Raw genomic sequence first — 19,945 nt, forward strand, 5'->3', positions numbered from 1 at the left:
AGCAGTGCTGCTGACATCACTGACATGTTTTTAGCCTGCTGTACTTTTTAACCTGAATCGTGAAACAATCAGCCTAGGGTTTCATCTGCCTTTAACCCCTAGCAGGTCCGCCTGTGCACTCATCATAGCAGCAGCATCAGCGGGGAATATACTTCCATTCCCTTACTCAGAATGGCATGGCCATTGCCGTCTTTCATTCTTATATCACCACTTTCTTGCAGGTCTGCAGCTTGTGATAAGTCCTTTGCTGTATTAACATTATTAACACGCTCACCCAGGAGAATTAAGCGCAAGTCGTCTCCCTCGCATCCTTGTTTATAAGAGAAACGTCAATAAACTACTGTTGCAATCCGAATGCAAATAAACACTGCTCTCAGGGGAACAATTGTTTCATTAGTGTACTGTCAGCAACTGCGGTGCGTGCGAGTATTCAGATGACAAGCAGGCCGCGGCGGCATCGGGTGACTGTCGGGAAGCCAAGGATTCCTCGTTGTTTATCGACCCCATCCTTCCGCCATCGTGCCAGAACTCCAGTGTCTTTCTGTGTCATTATGAGCTGTCCCCACATCCTCCCTTTACGTTCCAACACTCGCCGCCGAGCCCGGGCCCCTCCCCGCCACCTCCACTCGACAAATCTGCACATTTCTCTCCAGCGTCCTCCATTGTTCTCCCATCGCCAACACCCCCCCCCCCCCCCCCCCCCCCGCTTAGCGAGGCCCTCCCTTCTTTATTTCAGGCAAATTAATGAGGAGGTCTTTGATTAGGTTTCAAAGAGACGCGCTGTGATTGGCGGGTCAGTCAGGCCTCCTCTGCCGTCTCGTTCCTGGAGTTGAAGCGATGAGGGGAATCGACAGAAAAGGAACAATGAGCAGAGCTGCAGCGAGACTGCGCCAAAATGCGGCTGCCCTCGTGTTAGAGACACACACACACACACACACACACACACACACACACACACAAACTTAAGGACAGCAATTCAATAGATGCTATTTTTATCTTTGTTCTTTTCTTTTTTTTAACTCTCAGAAGCCTAAATTAGGCATAATTCCAACCTCAACTCCTAAACCTAACCTCTGAATGTCCAAACCCCAACCTGGATCTTTTCCTAATTGTAAGGCAAAATAAAATAAAAACGCATTTACCGTAGCCATAAACAAACATTTCTCTCCGAGGACCAGGGAAAATTGTCCTCACAATATCTATTTGTCAAATTATACTATACTTGTGGGGACGTTTGGCCTTCACAAGTAAAGTAATGGAAGTGCATAGAATATAAGTACACACACACACACACACACACATACACGAATGCCGAATTGATGTGTGCACTGCACACGCAGAAACCCCATCTCTGAAGTCATCTTGAGGACATCTCCCAAATCTATTATCACTCTATTATTCAGATATATGAGAGAGGGAACAGCTCTTTAATCAAAGGTCCCCTCCATGCATGAATGGCTACATCTTGTGTTTTTATGATGCCAGTAATTAAGGAGAAGAGAAACAGGGGGTATCTGAGTACAGGGGGGGTTCCCCTTCCGCAGCAGAACATGCTAGCCATGTGTGTGTGTGTGTGTGTGTGTGTGTGTGTGTGTGTGTGTGTGTGTGTGTGTGTGTGTGTGTGTGTGAGAGAGAGGAAATGCATCCAGGCATGTGTCCTTCCATATACACAGCTCATGTCTCTCCATGTCTGTGTATGTTGTAAGACATGCATGTGCATACTGTAAAAGGCATAGAAAAAAAATCATATATATATTTGGTTAAGTATCATGCATTATATGGTGTAACATGTGTGCAAGCCTGTAATAAAGAGAGAATACATGTGGAAGACACAGTGTGTGTGTGTGTGTGTGTGTGTGTGTGTGTGTGTGTGTCTCGCTGCACATGCGTGCGTATTCTTACTGAGTAGATAGCTTGGTTCAGGGAACGTGTGTATTCTTACTGAGTAGATAGCTTGGTTCAGGGAACGTGTGTATTCTTACTAAGCGGAGAGCTTGATTCAGGGAACGTGTGTATTCTTACTGAGGAGAGCGCGTGGTTCAGGGAACGTGTCTCCATAGTGGTGGTTAAAGATCCGAGCCAGGTCCTGAGCCAGCTCTAGATGTTGGACCTGGTCCTCTCCCACGGGAACATGAGTGGACCTGCTCAACAACACAACAACAACCACAGGGAACAGTACATCACAGTCAGGTGAAAACCTTACTTTTTATTATTATATATATATTTAAAAAAAAACATCATATCTACTGTAGATCGGCTATTTTCAAATAGCTGATGTATATACGTTTTAAAGTATTTAAACTGATTTTGATGGTATATTCAATCATTTTGATGGGGACCCCCTGAAACCTCCCCCCCCCCCCCCCCCCCTCGGCCCTCAAGGACCCCTGGGTCCCTACATTTGAGAACCAATTGTGCATGTAACAAATGGTGTACTGTATGCACTGTGTTATGAACAGTTCTAAGATGTGGGCTTTTCAGATGCTTCCAGCCCCATTTTAGAGTTTGAGATGTTGGATTTATTCCATTTTGTTAAGACTTATTTAATGTTTCTGTTAATCCTTCTTCCTTTCTACTGGGTACTGAGAAAACCTTTCTACTGGGTACTGAGGAAACCTTTCTATTGGGTACTGAGAAAACCTTTCTACTGGGTACTGAGGAAACCAAACTCCCAGTTCAATAAAGTTTATCTCAACACCACCACCACACCAACGCAAAGACACACAATCGATCACGTGTTACTTTGGAAAATACAAACACAAACGTTAAATGACAAACACAAATGTTGCGCTTAATTATTGTACAATACTAGTAACGCTGTAACTACGTACTGAAAATAAATCTGATAATTTGCTCTCTAGCGTGATCATGATAAATGATTGCTTCTCAAATTCTTTAAATTAAAAGAAAAACTATTTTTATATGTACAGTATATAATATGTGTGTGTGTGTGTGTGTGTGTGTGTGTGTGTGTGTATGTATATATATATACATACACTATGTTTATTTGAAATTCTATTTCTACATGGCTCCCAATAAAATGTGATTTTAGGAATAAATGGCTGACATAACATTTTGCAGTGTACAAAAAAACCCCCGGAGAGGTACAATTCAGTACTAATAGTTATTATTAAATAATTACAATTTAACATCCTGCCTCTAAACAGCATCTCTGTAAAATGTAGACTAACATGCTTAAATGCCTGCTCAGTAGGAGAAATGCATTAGAATCAACATTTGGAATCAGTCAAGTACACGATGCTTGCACGATTGCAGATCGGCAATAAACAAGTGCCGCATATGACCAAAGTCTGGACCGTATTATTTAGATTAAAGACAAAGACAAAGATAAACTGGATTGATATTGATGCATGTTTCAAAATATTACTGAAAGGTTCACATAAACGGGACCATACAAAGCATCACATTTGAAAACAGCAAAAAGTTTAATCTAAGAAAGGAACAATCCTGTACTCGTGTAATCTGTAGTATTGACTAGTTCATGTCATAGCGTAGATCGTGGCATGCCGAAGCTCAGCCGCTCCGCGAGCCACACACAGATTTTGTGTGCGCTAAAAGACACATGGAAAACAAACAATACTGTCCAAAATGCACACAAACGCACACACATACACACACATTACACACACACATGCGACAGACATCTGATGAACAGAGATGGATCTCACTTGTAGAGCAGAATGTCAGCTGCCTGGAGGACGGGGTACGTGTACAGACCCACACTGCCTTCGCCCTTCTGTTTACTACTCTTCATCTGGTGAACAAAACAGGAAGGACGGAAGAGAAAGAAAGACAAAAATAAATCTGAATCAGCTTTCGTCACATCACAGGTTTACAGAAGTAAAGAAGTGGGTGAAATGAGTTTTCGTGCACAGTTCCCATCGTATCGTTATTTCCATAGAAGAAAGGGAAGAAGAAGAGGGGGGGAGATCAAACAAGAAAAAAACTAAAAACAAATAACAAATAATCTACATATTTACACATGGTACCTGAGATAAGATATAAAGGTGCGTGAGCATAGCAGCAGATGTATACTGTGCATGATATACTAAGAAAGAAAGAAAGAAAGATAGAAAGAAAGAAAGATAAAAAGAAAGAATTAAAGAAAGAAAACACATTTTTTTAAAAAGAAAGAAAGAAATCGAAGTTCATAATTCTAGCAGAATTAACCACATCAAACATGATTCTTCATGTACATGTACATAAGAGGAAAAATTACTTCTGACATTGCAGCTCCTTTAGTAACAGTGATAAACAACAATGGTGATAAAAAAAATACATCATGAACCCTAGCGTCCATATTCTGGGGTGAACATTCAGCTAGAATTGCATATCGGCTTTTTCCAGTAAACAGATTTGGTGTAGAGGGGAAGAAAGGAACGGGCCTAGTATAGACCCCTGGGGGACTCCGGTCAACGAAGTACGTAGGGTTTAAGTGGTTAAAGGAACTACTTTCCCCCTCCCCAATAAAAATGCATTGTCACTTTCACGAGTCAGGGATTCTCAGTAAAATGGCGGCACGGCTGACTTCACCCGGGTCGTTTCTCACCACGTTTGAGCTCAACTCATCTGTTGAGTAAACAAAAAGGTGTTTTCTGCGTAGCGATAGGCCAGAGAAACGTTGGCCTTCCATTCCCCGCGGCTCCTGTATTAAAACTGCATGTGGTCTATGAAAATGACTGTAATTATGAGAACGTTTGGGGGAGGTAAAAAAATATATAAAAAGATCTGGCAGGTGGAACAGAAGGTTCTGAGAAACAAACGATAAAAATGAACAATAGGGATGCGGGATAAACTCAGGAGAACGGGGAAGAAAAGGAACATTATCGCTGCTGTCAGGCAGCGATAATGTCCATAAATCAGGGCCATTGAAAACCTTTTACGTCTGTGTGTTGGTAAAAAATATTGAACCAATGAAAAGCATTAAAAGGCGCTTCTGACAAAACCAGCTAACTCCATTGGATCCTCAAACGTTCTGCTAAACCAGCTAACTCCACCGGAGTTAGCGGGTTTTGCTGACTCCAGGCTCCACCCCCTTTTGACCTCCAACCTCATTGTGAACTTGGAGGTCCATTCAGCTGTTCTTATCAATGATGAACAAAACCTCCTAACTCCACTTTTTTCATTTCCTGAAAAATGAGCATTTTGGAGTTAGTTGGTTTCTGCCGGACAGCAGAGATATATATATAAAACTAATGGTCAACGCGGTGAACAGTAACTGATTCAAAAAGAAAATGTTTTGACATTCAGGTGTGTGGCATATCACAGCACACCGCAAATCAGCACATACGTTTCAATAACGTTTTTTTTTTATCACCCAAGATAAAATGACCATATAACACTAAATTTGAGTTTACAACTAGGTTCGTAAAAGAGTTGGCTGTACGAAAGCTCCTCACTCATACAATGGTAAATCCATGTTGTAGACTGGCTGCCTGCAATAGGAGGCTTTGATGAAGCATTAAAAAGTCTGCTGTTTACTATTTTAAGATGTTCAACTACACAACACTTAATGGTCTCTAGTTTCAGGGTGGTAAACTGGCACGCTCAGCCCATAAATACCCAGTGTAGTGGTTCTCCCTGTTCTAAATTAATTCATATAAGGTTATATTTATTTTATAGGGCTGCAAATATCGATGATCTTCTTAGCGATTATTCTATCAATTACTATACGTTTTTGTTAAAATATATACATCATCGAATTAATGTGAAATAATTCAACTTTTTTTAAGAATATTCAATTACTGGTAAATCAATTAGTCTCATTAACCACTTAATTTATTATTATTATTATTATTATTAAAAATGTTCTACTTTCTCACAATCTTTGGTTTCTTTTTTTATATTTTCACCTATAATGACATGCACAAAATAAATCCATTAGTTCGATTAACTGTTGCACCCTTATTACATTGTTGTTGTCGGGCAGAAACCTCTTAACTCCATATTTTAATTATTTGTGTTTAAATTAATTAAATTAATTATTTTTCGTAAATTAACGCCCTAATTGATCATACTAAGTACAGCGTCACACAAAAGCATCAAATTAGCAGATATACAAGCTCGAAATGCGGCGCAAAGCGACATGTTTCGATTGGTTAAAATGACATTCTTCTCATTAAAGTACACGAGTTACAGACGGCAGCTTTACCTCTGAGTGTACAAATCTAACCAAATGGACCCTTACGGGTCCATTTGGTTAGATTTGTACACGCTCAGAGTTACAATCTATAAATTAACACTGCATTAACAAATTAACACTTTGCTGTGTAACTGTCCAGATCTAACCGGCAAACAACACAGACGGATAATAAAATGAAGAAATAAAATGCGGTAAAAGCCTGTGTTCTTGTGGTGGGGTGTCCCTTTTCATTAGAACCAACTTTTTGGTCTGTACCGATTCCACTGCCATGTGTCAATTTACGTCGAAATTGCAAACCCATTAATTGTGATTCCGATAAACATTTATCATTTGATATACTCACCTACTGTATGTGTAACTATAAGTGTAGAGCTAGTTCTACAAGCTATTCAGTTCAAAATCGTACATGAAAGTTAGTTTACTTTGCTTTAAGGAATCGATTTAGATTTATTTTCTACTCTTGAACAAACAATACATATATCAAATTACCATATCACAGATCAGGTTTATGTGTGTCTACCTTTTATTGTTCATTACCTTAATGTTTTTGCTCTATTCTTTGATTAGATTGGTCCTTTATGTAAATGCTTTTTTTGTGCTCTATAAATACTTTTTATTATTTTTTACCTTCCACTGTGGTAAGTGTCTGAGTCGAGGCATGCTGGTGAGACAGCCAAGAATCCACGACAGCTCAGCGTGTTCAGGCACCTGCAGATGGGCATATTTAAAAGAACATAACCATCAATATCATACATTCTGTGGATAAAGAAAAGGCTGACCTTGGTTACACAGTAAAATCCTGAATGTAATTTACATCTGAGGGTGTACAAATGGAACCAAATGGACCTGTACATTTGTTTCCATTTGTACACCTTCTGTGCTAGATTAAGTCATCGGACAACCACACTGGCCATATACAGTATAGAGAAAAATCTATAAATGAAGCATACAGTTAGACACATACCGGTAGTTAAATAAGTCAAATGATAATTTTTACAACTTAAATTAGATTTGTTTGAATATGTGGACTCAGAAAGCCATTTTTACCAGCTATAATGAATGAAACATAAGTGCAGATTGTGTGTAACAGCATAGAGATGACTACCCTCTGAATACTCTGGGGGCCAGGGTGACTCCCTTACACCTCCAAGTGGCCGAGACAGGTACTACTATCTTTCCCTGTAGTGTCCCACTTTTAAACAGGTACAAAGTGTCTGGCCTCAGAGCAAAGGACATGATGATACTACCAGTATGCATGCTGCAGGGCTATTCCTTAGTTCATTATGGCAGTAGTTCTCAAACTTTTCAGTGCAAAGGACCCCTAAATTGATATGTAATGGGCCACGGACCCCATCTGAAAATGTTTTGTGCCAGGGATCCCCAGAAGAGAAGATGTGTGTTAAAATAAATTCAAAATGATTCAAAATTTTACAAACATTTCCGATATTTTTCAAAAATAGCAGAAGCTCGCAGCGCTGTGAGCTTGTACATGTGAGGGGTTAGTGTGAGTTGTGTGTGTGTGTGTGTGTGTGTGTGTGTGTGTGTGTGTGTGTGTGTGTGTGTGTGTGTGTGTGTGTGTGTGTGTGTGTGTTTGTTTGTTTATGAGTGAGATAGATAGCAGCCATTGAGCATTTCACATCAAAACTATTCATATAGTTGATGCCCGTTATTTGCAGTGAAAAGTCAACCTCGTTCTGAATGAAAAATGTGTCTCTTTATCGGAATATTTGCATTCTGTGTGGATATACTCATGATACAAACAATAGTTTAGAAAATAAACATATTTTCTGTGTGTGTGTGTGTGTGTGTGTGTGTGTGTGTGTGTGTGTGTGTGTGTGTGTGTGTGTGTGTGTGTGTGTGTGTGTGTACATGTGTGAGAGATTGACTTCCTTGGCCAACTGACAGCGTGCATTGGCGCTGAGCAGTGTAGTGGTTTGCGAGATTAGAAGTGGACAGTGTGTGTGTGTGTGTGTGTGTGTGTGTGTGTGTGTGTGTGTGTGTGTGTGTGTGTGTGTGTGTGTGTGTGTTAAATAAAAGACCTCTTGCTTTCTGATAAGCTAACTTCTTTGTTGGGGGTTTGCAGTAACAACTCCAGTTTGCATCACACCAAAACCATCTCTTGTGTCCTCAAATGTACAGCCAGAAAACAGAGAGAGTTAGAGAGTGAAACAGAGAAGACAGAGAAAAGAGAGAGAGAGAGAGAGAGAGAGAGAGGAGGAAGGCGTCCAAGGTATTTTTTTGCGGGAGGAAAGGCGAAAAAGAAAAACAAAATAGGGCGAAAAATCCTTCTGCTTCAGAGAATTAAACTTTATGGCCGCTGGCGATATCACCATCATCTCCCGTCTGCTTTAAATGGATTCTGGAGCTTGTGACGTCAGCGGGCAGATAGCAGGAGGCATGAGCCCAGATTCTACGCTCCACACGCCAGGTGGGCGAGGGCGAGGGTGTATTTATTACACCCTCCGCGTCGGGCCAGGGACAGGACAGATGTCGAGGCGAGGGGATAACGATAGTCGGGGATGGATACGGGCCTGGGGCGTAATAAAAGTGGGGTTTTAGAAGGCTTTTAGAGGAACAGGCGGTCCATTCATACGAAAGCGCATGGCGTGTCTTTTAAAGCACTGTTTTCCCAAACAGTGGGGTCGGGACCATTTATTTTATGGGTAAATAAAGTAAAGCAAATATCCCCTTTTTTTGTGTCTTCCATTAAGAATATGTATTTTTTAAATTCAATTAAATGAGTTCCAACATATTTAAAAAGTCAAAAGTACTTTATAAATTAAATAAATATATAAATTAAATAAATAATTCAAAAATATTTCCATAAAAAAATACAAAAATGTTTAAGAGGTAGTGAAAATAGCAGATCTACAATCTCAACGCGGCACGAAGCGACGTGAGTTTGTAGATCTGATATTTTCACTAGTTTGGGTCTTGTGCAGACGTCTCGGATCAAACTTGGATTGGCTTGAGCTTGCAGACACTGAAGCAAAACTAAGTATAAATGGGGCATAACGCTAATGTTACGGGTCATAGAGGCATTAGACTGCTGTAGGTTCCGAGGGCTGACAGACTCCATGCTCCACGATAAAAAGCGAAAAGGCTGCGAGTCGCTTCTGCACAGTAGATCAACCTCTCCTGCTCTTGTTTCGGTAAGTGCGGCACAGAGAGCCAAGATATTCCTATAAAAAAAGCCCTGGCGCTGGAGATCTTGCGAGGGCGTAATTTTTACAACTGCAATACACACGCATTTGCAAACACACACACACACACACAGGCACGGGAGGGCGCATGCGCATGCGCCCACACACATACACGAGATACAAGGCGACACACACATGACACGACACCGACACGTACCGATGAATGCGTGCACGAGCACACGTACAAAAAACACACTCGAACTCTCGCTCGCTCTTGTCCTGTCCAGTCTCTCACGCACACTCTCGCTCTCTTCCTGTACTTTTTCTTTTTTGCAAGCAGGGGCACGGTCAAGAGACAAATTTGCTTCGAGCAATGGATAATAAAGTTCTTCATTTCTCTCTCTCCCTCTCTTTCTTTCACACTCACACACACACACACAGCACAACTAGCACGTGCACTTGATTTGAGCTCATCACTATCTTTTTTCCATTTTCTGTGTATTTCAGTGAAGTCAGGTGTTTTCTTTGGGTCCTCATCATATTTGTACATGTGGAGCGTGTTCAATGGGAGGTCCTCCTCACTGCCAAGTTATGTAGCATGAAGATAAACGTGAACAAGAACAGTGCTCCGTGTGTGTGTGTGTGTGTGTGTGTGTGTGTGTGTGTGTGTGTGTGTGTGTGTGTAGCAGGGGGATACAGATGGACTGGACTATCATCACACATATGGCATCACCTTAACTCCCTCTTTTCTTTTCTCCCCCCTCTCTCTCTCTGTCTGTGTGTGTGTGTGTGTCTCTCTCTCTCACACACACACACACACACACACACACACACACACACGAACGAACCAAGCAAAAACACACTTTCTGTATCGAGGGAAAGCCAAGACAGCTGTTCTTACGATGAATTCAAACTCCACCCCTTGGAGAAAAAAAAAATGAAAAGAAAAAAGAAGAGACATTTCCCCCAAAAAGTAAAAAATCTGTTGAAATCCTGCCCGGGTTAAATCTATCATTATTCCTCTTGGCTCCTTGGTGTGGCCCAGGCAGGAGTTAATGCCGGTTTATGGTAGTGTGTTTTCATAGGCCCTGTGAATTTGTGAGGCGGCCCGGAGCAGATAAGAATCGGAGAGTGATAAAGTAAAGCGCTTTGCGGGCGGGCGGCGCAGGGTAAACACCACGCATAAGTAAACATTCAAAGATGGCCGCCACTCCGGCTGAGTCTGCCCGATGACAAGGCCTGGAGAGAGACCAAAAGAGGCCATCTTTAAACGCCCACATGCATACTACTGTACACAGATGCACTGGGGCACGCAGACAGATGGACACGCACTAAGCACGCACACACACACACAGACATGCAAATACACACAGAGAGAGTGAGCGAGAGAGAGACATTCACAAAGAAGCATGCACAAGACAATTGACCACTTAAGGCCTATATAATGTTGTACGGCGAATAGCAAAAACAGGTCGATCGACAGGCTCACAACTCGTTGTGAAGCACCACATTGTGTGAGCTTGTAGATCTGCTTTTCCTTTTTTATATATATCTGCCAAAATACAGCGAAAATTCTCACATATGACATGCCCAAAATAGGGATGCCAGGCGGCTGAAACTGGTTAAATCAATTCTGTCCATCCATCATCCCGTCACGCATCAATCCATCCATCTCTCCACCTATCCAGCTGTCGTCTTTCTTTCCATCCCAGCCATTCATCCATCCATCAACTCCACCCTCCACCCACCTGTGACTGCTGGAAGAGTATGGAGGTGTGTGGGTCTATCCCGCAGGCCAGCAGGCTGGCTGCCATGTCTAGGATGTTGAGCCGCAGCTGGGCAGGCTCCTGGGGCTGGGTGAGGGAGTGCAGGTCCACGATGCTGTACAGCACAGAGGGATAGCGGCCCTGCAGGTACATGTAGGGGAGTCGCCGTCATCACATTTTAGCCGGCGATTAATTGTCATACAAAGGATTAACGATTTAATTGCGCTTTTGGAATTGAACATTGGAACATATCAAAACGTACATTTCCGTTCGCCATTTAGGCTTTGAAAACAAAAATTTGACAGGGAATATATGACAAATAGCGAAATGATGGATAAAGATCGGTACCAATAACCAAAATAAGTCATTATAGGGCACAACTGGCCATATATTCAATTAATAATTTGACAATTTCACATGCAAAAATAGCCAAGCTACAAGCTCGCAATGCAACACATTGTGAGTTTGTAGATTGGCTATTTGTGCTATTTTTTAACAGATGAATGGTAATGATTCTGACGATTAAGCCAAGTAATTATATAAAATAATAATTATTATTAACAATTATTATTATGTTTATTTTGCATACTTGCGATGATTTACTAATTGTGTCAGGCCTACCTGCAGGTCTACCCAGCTCTCCAACGCCCCCAGGTAGTTCCCCAGGTGAGGAACGCCTGTGGGCTGGATCCCAGAGAACACCCGCCAGCCTCCCGGGGGCTCCTGGGGAGTCAGAAGGAGATGGAAATAAGATTAGACATGGGGTTTGTTTGGGGATGAGACACTGCTGGAGCAAAAATTAAGTTTAGGTTTGTTTATGGGTTCCTTCCGCCACAAAAGAAAAAAAAAGTGTTTTACAACACTTCAGGAAAGAGCGAGGAAGGAAAGACCACTCCAATGTGTGTGAGGCAACAAAACCCCAGCAGGTTTATGAAAACATGTCAGCCCAGAAGACAGCAGGAGGCCTGGACCACGGCCTGGAGAAGAGGGAGGTAGGCTTGGGCTGATATTCCATTATATTCGACATTTGTTAGTTACCGAATATGCCATATTTTTCCACAGTATTGAATCAAGATGGGTTACAGGCGATCGGGTGGCGCAAGGGTAAAGTTCCTGCCCACTAACCGCGGAGTCTAGGGGTTTGAATCCGCCGCGGTGCAGCCGGCTTGGCCGAGGGTCTTCTATAAAAACACACAATTGGCCCGTGTTTCGGGGGAGGCAAGCCGGGGCGGGGAGGGCGATATTTGTCACTGCACGTGCTACACCTACAGGCTGGGGCAGCACCTGTCAGCAGGGACGGTTGGGCGGGAGGACGTACTGTAGGACTGAGGTGCTACAGTACGTCTTCCCGGTTGGGGCTCCTCACTGGCAGGTGAGTCAGTAGGGTGCAACAGCAGTGGCAAGCAGTGGGAGGAACTAATTGGCATAACAATTAAATTGGGGAGTAAAGGAGGTAAAAAATGATTGGCTACTCTAAAAATTAAATAAAATAAAAATGTAAACAATTATAAAGAGGGGTTCATTTGCCACTCACTCGTGCAGCAAAATGTTGGTGAAATGGTCCACAAGACTGTGCAAATTAACATTGTCAATACAATATACGGTAACACTTTACTTAAAGGTTGTGTTTATAATGCATTATAATGTGCTTCATAACACTCATTATACATGTTTATAATAATGCATAACAACTTATAACAAGGTTTATGAAGTAAACATTGTAAGCATTATAAGCTCAGTGGAACAGCACTTTTGAACTTCCAGTTAACACTTTACTTAAAATGTTGTCTATAATGCTTATAATTACAATACATTTATAATGCACTTATAAGGCTTCATAACGACGGTGGGTGATGAAGAGAGTTGACATGGTAAAGAAAATAATGAGGAAAGTGCCGACCAAAACAAAACAAAAGCACTGAACACATCCAATACGGAGCCAATGTGTCCCGATTCTTTACCACTTTCACCCTGCTGTTCCAATTTTGGGCAAGTTGTTATAAAAGCTATTTTTCAAAAGTTTTCAAACATTAAAAAAAATAGCCGATCTACAACTCTGAGCTTGTTAGAAGTTATTTGCTTTTGTTTTGACTGATTTGGGGAATCAGTCAAAACATTGTTAATCATGGTGTAGGACTCTCCAAAATCTGGATCCCAAGAATCTGGCATCAAGCGGCATCGGTCAGGCTCTGGTATTAGTGCAGAGGTGAGGAGCCTGTTCCCTGTTGACAATCTGCTGGCCAGCAGCGGTCACGCTTATATTAGCTAGACACTAACTTCGTGGCTAGCACCTCTGTTCACTCCCAAACACTGTCGGAGCAAAGAATGCAACACTCTGCAGGCCAATGATAACACCGGATAACCAAACAACAGGGCTTGTGCAGCTACAACACAAGGACACATAGGAGAGAGGCAAAGAGCTGTTCCTGCACTCTTATGAAACTACTGGCTCCCTCATCAGTGTAGGGCTGTGGTTCTCAAACTTTTACATTTCAAGGACCCTCCTTTACTCTGACAGTGCTCAAATGGAACCAAATGTTGAACAATGAGAATCCCTGGACCCCACTTTCAGAACCACTGGTGTAGGGCTACAACAATATATTATTTTCATAGGGATAATTTGATCGATTACTTTTTTGTTTAATCAAGCTTTTATTTAATTTATATATATATATATATATATATATATATATATATATATCAAAGAATCGATAAACCACTTGAGCGTTATTTTATATTTTGTCGCACAACGGTGTCGTTCAAAAATAGTGAAAATAGTCTACAGTGTATCTACACACTTGTAGATTGGCTTTTTTTTAAACTTTTGCTTATGCCTAAAATAGGGATCGATTAGTGATATTTGAGTCATAGTTCACTTTCTATCGATTAGTCACCCCATGGAGACTTGAATTCATGGATTTTTTTGTGTGTTTGTGTCGCATTCCTAAGCCAATAATTTGATGACCAGCAGACCAGGTAGACAGCGGTTCCGGTAGGAGATACAAAGGAGACTCTTTGTGTCTCCTACCGGAACCGCTGCTGGTCATCAAATTATTGGCTTAGGAATGCGACAAAAACAAAAAAATAACCATGAATTCAAGTCTCCATGGGGTGACTAATCGATAGGAAAAAAAAGGTCATTTTGGGGTGAACTATCCCTGTAATCGATTATTAAATTGTCAATTATCGATATTTTTTTAAATAATCGATTCGTTTGATTAACTGTTGCACCCTTACATCAGTGTTGGTATGATGCTAGAGTTCTGTGTTGGGTTTCTAACTGTACAGATCACATGTAACAAACACAGAAGGGAAAAATTATAATGGAATGTTGGGTGGCATCTCAAACATTTAACCACTTGAAACCCCTATAGCAGGGATCTTCAGTGTTTTTCATGCCAAGGACCCCTGAGAGAGAAAAGAAGCAGGGAGCCACCACTGCATATTGTATAAAATTGTGTTGCAGATAAAACTTTTTCATAGATTTCATAGACAGCTTCATAGACATGTTTGACAGCACTATCAACAGTGTATGTTGGGTTCATGTTACTGTGTATGTTCAGACATTTAACCACCTAAACCATCAATACTTAGTAAACTTGACCTTTCACTCTGTACTTAAGTCTGCTCTTTTTTCCCTCGACACCAAACCTCTTTGCCGAAAATAGCCGACCTACAAGCTCACAACGCCTCGCAGCGTGAGGCGTTGTGAGCTTGTAGATCTGCTATTTTTGACTAAAGTTCTCCTCAGAATAGGGATGCTAGGGTTCAAGTGGTTAATGTAAAAACAAATATCATATCAAACACAGATTTAGGGAGGTAGTTGAAGACCCCTGCCCTATAGTACTTAGTTGACCGGGGTCCCCCAGGGCTTTATATTAGTAGGTCATCTCCTTTTTTCCCTCTACACACCAAATGTCTTTGCTGAAAATAACAAGCTGGGCAATACAGTCAATTAATATAGATATTATATCGATATTGTGATAAGAGTCAAGATATCGTCTGGGATTTTGGCTATCCTAATATTGTGATATGACTTAAGTGTTGTCTTTTCCTGCTTTTAATAACTTAAGCCCTAGTGTATGCATAAAAACATATTTAAAAGCTAAAATAGCAGATCTATAAGCTCACGATGTGATACATGAGAATATAATATATATAAAACATATAATAAATTGTCACAATCAGATATAATTGTCATAATATCGAGGCATTTGGTAAAAAAAAACAGTGATATTTGCTTTTGTCCATATCGCCCTGCCCTAGCCCTTACCTTTGGCATTAGACAGAGGGAGAGTGTAAAAGAGAGGGAGCGAGAGGGGGGGGAAGTGGAATAGGGAGACCAGCAGATGATGGATTTAGTATAGTATGTCCATACCATATATCATACCATATCAGAAAGCATTGAAAAACAAAGGCCCTTATGTTCCAGAGCTGGCACTGTGTGCGAGGACAGCAGCAGGCTGCTTCCTCACACAGATCAGCCTTTGCATTCAGATCCTTGGGCAAACATTGCGTTTCTGGTACAGCTGGGCCTGACTTCAACCCAGCTCAGCTCCATTTTGGCACGGACCCACCTCAATGAACACTTGGCATTCAGTTTGGTCTGCTGGCACGGGCCCAGTGCCACCGCTCACGGCTCCAAGCCTGTCATATGATACAATTATAGGGCGAGCGGAGTGGACGCACATGTCGCGGGGTCCGGAACCGCCGTGGCGACGAGCACAAGGGCTTCTTCTTCACTGGACGCTATAACGCGGTCGATTGAGGCCACCGCGGGGCAGCGGAAAGCACTCAAGTTGCCAGCTGGAGCGGTTTTCGTCGGTTAGTTAGAGATACAAGTCGTTGGGGCCACCCAGAAGGCTCGTCCCCGCTACCACGTAGCAATACATCCACTCATGACATCATGTGGTCGAACCCAGCCGAACACCTGTATCACATGTCACCCCTTTATGCTACGTTTTGTTTTTGTCTTATCCTCTGTCTCTGCTGTAGGACACAATAAACTCTGGAGTGTTAACATAACTCTGAAAGTGTAAAAGTAAAGGTCTATTTTCAAATTGTACAATTAACCACTTGCCCCCCTTGTTGTCTCATTCTACACTAAATCACTTCGCCTGAAAATATCAGAGCTACAAGTTTACAACACAGTGCGACACATTGTGAGCTTGTAGATGTACCATTTTCGCAGAATGTTTGCCTATTATGACATTCCCAGAATAGGGACGCTAGGGTTTATGTGGTTTAAAGGACCACACTGCGTATGGCCTACGTTGACATTTACTGCAGTTAATTTTCCACACACCATTCGGTGGTTTGTTCGATTTTCCGTGGTTTTGTTCGCATTTACAGTATGCGTTTTAGTCCAGATTCATCTGAAAACTCCCAGCCGAAGATATAAGAATGATTTACGATGACAATTCAAATAACCATAAATGTTTGATGTTTGCATTGACTCAATGATTCAGTAAGTTCAGTGAAGTTCTAATGACTTAAATAAATGCAGATTCCGGAATCTAAAAATGAAGCCATTAAGACGAAAATGGTTTATGTTTATGGCCGAAGCTGGGAATAGACATGTTATGATGCCGGTGTGGTCCTTAAACTTGTGTACTGTGTAGCAAGCAAGTCAGATATATCTTAAAACGACAAAATAATAAGATATAAGAATTGAACAATATTTTCATGTGTACAAAATTCTACTAAATGCAGTCTGTTAGTAGCTACCCCATTTATCCTGTGATGAATGCTGAACATTCAATGTATCTGTATCAAGTTATGTATCATACTACTTGTGTCTACTGTATGTGATTGTGCAGGGCTCGACAAGAACTTTTTCCAGGCACTTTTTACTTTACATTTACTTTAACTTCTGAGAAGTTAAAGTAAATATACTTTTCACTTGTCCAGGCACAAAGGGCACTTGTCTGGGTAAAACAATTTAATCCTATATCAATTTACTTATATTATATTATATTCATTTATTTTTTCATTTGGTTTGCAGCTGAAAAATTGGCATGTTTGTGTTGTGGTCTTGTTGTCAGTCATTTAGTAAAATATAACTAACTTAACTTATCAAACAAAACTTTTCATTGCAAAATTCCCTCAGTTCTAATCAATTCGGCTCATGTTACACAACGCATGTAATGTACTGGCACATACTGTACACCCTGTGAATTTCACTGTTTATGGAAACAAGAAAGAACTATCCAAACTTTCTGTGTTATCAAGAACAATTTCCTTCGGGCTCAGCGTGAGCAGCGTTGGCGGGTCACAAACAGGGATCCTAACAGCAGAGCTCCTTCTCGGAATGTTCCCAGAAGCATACGGGGTTGCGGTGTTATCGCCTCAATCAGGGCCAGCGATCTAAAACGTTCCCAAGCGTTCTCCTTCGAGCTTATCGTAACCGATCATAATGACGACCCCAGCGGCTTTCCAGGGGACACCCTCACCCGGGCGCTGCGAGGCGACTGTTATCTTGACAGCTGAGCTGGGCTACCATCACAACTAATTGGACAGAGGGACCGAGCTCTGCTGCGCGCCGCGCCCCCCCTGGGAGCGCCGTAACGAACGACCCCCGGTCCATAAGCAGCACAGTCGGCCCGGCTGACTTCTCTGTGTCAGCATGCAGCCTGGAGGGATTGTGTAACGACTGTTTGGAGATCAGCGTCGTTGGTCCAGGACGTCCTCCATCGCCCCTGGGCCTGAGGGAGAAGGTTGTTAGGGAGGCGAGAGAGGGAGAGAGATAGAGAGGATCCCGATTTATACTGAGTTGCACGCTAGTGTCGATCTGCAAGCTCGCAAATGTGTCACAGTGCGACACATTGCAAGCTTGTAGATCGGCCGTTTTAGGTGCGCGACACTACGCACAACCAAGTATAAATCAGGCAAAAGAGAGAACAGGCAGACAGGAAGGAACCGGGTGCTTATGTCATTACCAAGGGAGGTAATTGCAGCGGAGTGCCATTGATGCAGAGTGGCTCTTAAGAGGTGTCAGGATTGATTTAGGTGCAGACAAGGGGGGAAAGGGGGGGGGTGGTGGTGTGCACTACCTACCCCCATCGACCCCCCCCCCCTCCGAGTCTGGTTCATGTGTGTTCTCACCTCGCGTTGACACGCCAAACGCATGTTCACCCCCTCCCCCTGGGGGGAAGCCATTAGCCATGCAGACATGGTAATGGTGTCATTTGAGCCAATCGAGCGTCAAAATGCGAGTCAACGCCGGGCGCTAACTGGCCACTGGGCAGTCGTGGAAGGCTATCACGCATCACATCGCCACTCCAGACACCGTTGGCTGGGGCTGTTACATTTGGTCAGAGGGGAGAGGGAGAGAGAGAGAGAGAGAGAGAGCGCAAGGAGGCTTTAAAAAACGTGTGCTGTGCCACCAGAGCTGTTGGAAGGGAAGCCAGGCTACGAGGTGACGTAAATCAAATACTGCACGTTGACAGGAGCGGCGAACAGACAGAGATCGCCTCTGTTACTTTAGTGCTGGTATTGAATACGGCACTGCAAATGGCATGGGTAACAAAGTATTCTACGGCGACATATATTCACATCGCAACACTGGTCTATATTAAACCTGTGCCAGATTGCAACTCATTTGAATTGTCAATAACATAGGGTTGTTTGATCTCCAGTAATCCGGCAGGTTGAATGACCCCTTTTAAATGGCTGATTGGACGCCGGGAAAAACAGCAAATCAAATACACCTCCAATGGTTTGAATATTTTCAAACTACATTCCAACACAGGTTTTTCAAAAGGCCTAAACCAAAAGGTGCCAACGTCAGTAGAAAAGACCAGATGTTGGATGAATAAACTCCTGTCAATGCCCATTGCGGGACTGGAACTGGAAATGAGCTTTGGCCATACACACATGTAGAGTACATTGGCTGCTGTGAACAATATGGTAGCAATATGAAGACCTTCATTCCAAACTGCTCCATACACATTTGCTATATGTCTTTTACTATACTGTATTAAATATATATAGATATAGAGCATTTAATGCTCTATATCCAAACATTTTAATCACTTAAGCTCACTATTACATCATAATAGTGAGCTTGTGGATCTGCATTTTTTTCTAAATATTTTAGACAATTCTCGCTTATAATGACATGCCCAAAGTAAGCTGAAAGTGCTTAACCCATTAAAACCGGGAAAGCATCCGTGTCATTTTAGATGTTGCCATGTATATAGCAACAGGATTTTCTGAAAACTTAGGTTAGGATTTAGAAGGCGTTTTCATTATTTAATTTGAGATATTGAAATATTACTTTTCCAAATGTAAATATACATGGTTAATCATTAGCTTCCTTATTGAGGTCACACAACAGAAATCCCTCCAAACGGTGGATGTTTTATGCATAGTATCATCTGTGCTTGCATCGTTCTAACAAACCAATAAACCAAAGTTATGACAAGTAGCTCCTTCCCTTCCGCCCAGCAGGACCTCCCCAACTCTCCACCATCTCATCATCACATGTCCGCTCTCCTCTCGCGTCGCCTCGGTGTCTCTTGAGCGGCTGGGCGCCGCTTGATGACACGCAACAGCAGTGGTGGAAAAGTTCAGTACATTTACTCAAGTACTGTACTTGAGTGCAATTTTGAGGATTCTTTTTACTTTACTCAAGTATTTCCAATTTTCTGTACTTTCTGTACTTCTACTCCACTACATCTCAGAGGAAAATATTGTACTTTTACTCCACTACAAATATTTGAAAACTTTAGTTACTAGTTACTTTGTAGAATGTAGATTGATTATTATTACAAAACGTAAATTAACCACTTCAACCCTATAAACATTTCGGCCGTTTGAACATAGCCAATCTACAAGCTCGCGGTGCGACGCATTGTGAGCTTGTAGATCTG

At 42.0% G+C, this 19,945-nt stretch overlaps 1 protein-coding gene across 1 annotated transcript in view; it reads right to left on the reverse strand.

Moving 5' to 3' along the window:
- The window catches only part of wars2 (tryptophanyl tRNA synthetase 2, mitochondrial), a 32,004-nt gene that overhangs the window by 4,029 nt on the left and 8,030 nt on the right, over positions 1-19,945 (reverse strand). Inside the window, exons 2-6 of the mRNA XM_084084072.1 lie at positions 11,694-11,795; positions 11,055-11,213; positions 6,791-6,871; positions 3,690-3,775; positions 2,023-2,141 (exon numbers count right to left, since the gene is read on the reverse strand). Coding sequence (XP_083940198.1) covers positions 2,023-2,141; positions 3,690-3,775; positions 6,791-6,871; positions 11,055-11,213; positions 11,694-11,795 — 547 coding nt within the window. The remainder of the gene's footprint in view (positions 1-2,022; positions 2,142-3,689; positions 3,776-6,790; positions 6,872-11,054; positions 11,214-11,693; positions 11,796-19,945) is intronic.

Source organism: Gymnoscopelus microlampas (genome assembly GCF_963454915.1).
Source record: "Gymnoscopelus microlampas genome assembly, chromosome: 17".
Taxonomy (NCBI): domain Eukaryota; kingdom Metazoa; phylum Chordata; class Actinopteri; order Myctophiformes; family Myctophidae; genus Gymnoscopelus; species Gymnoscopelus microlampas.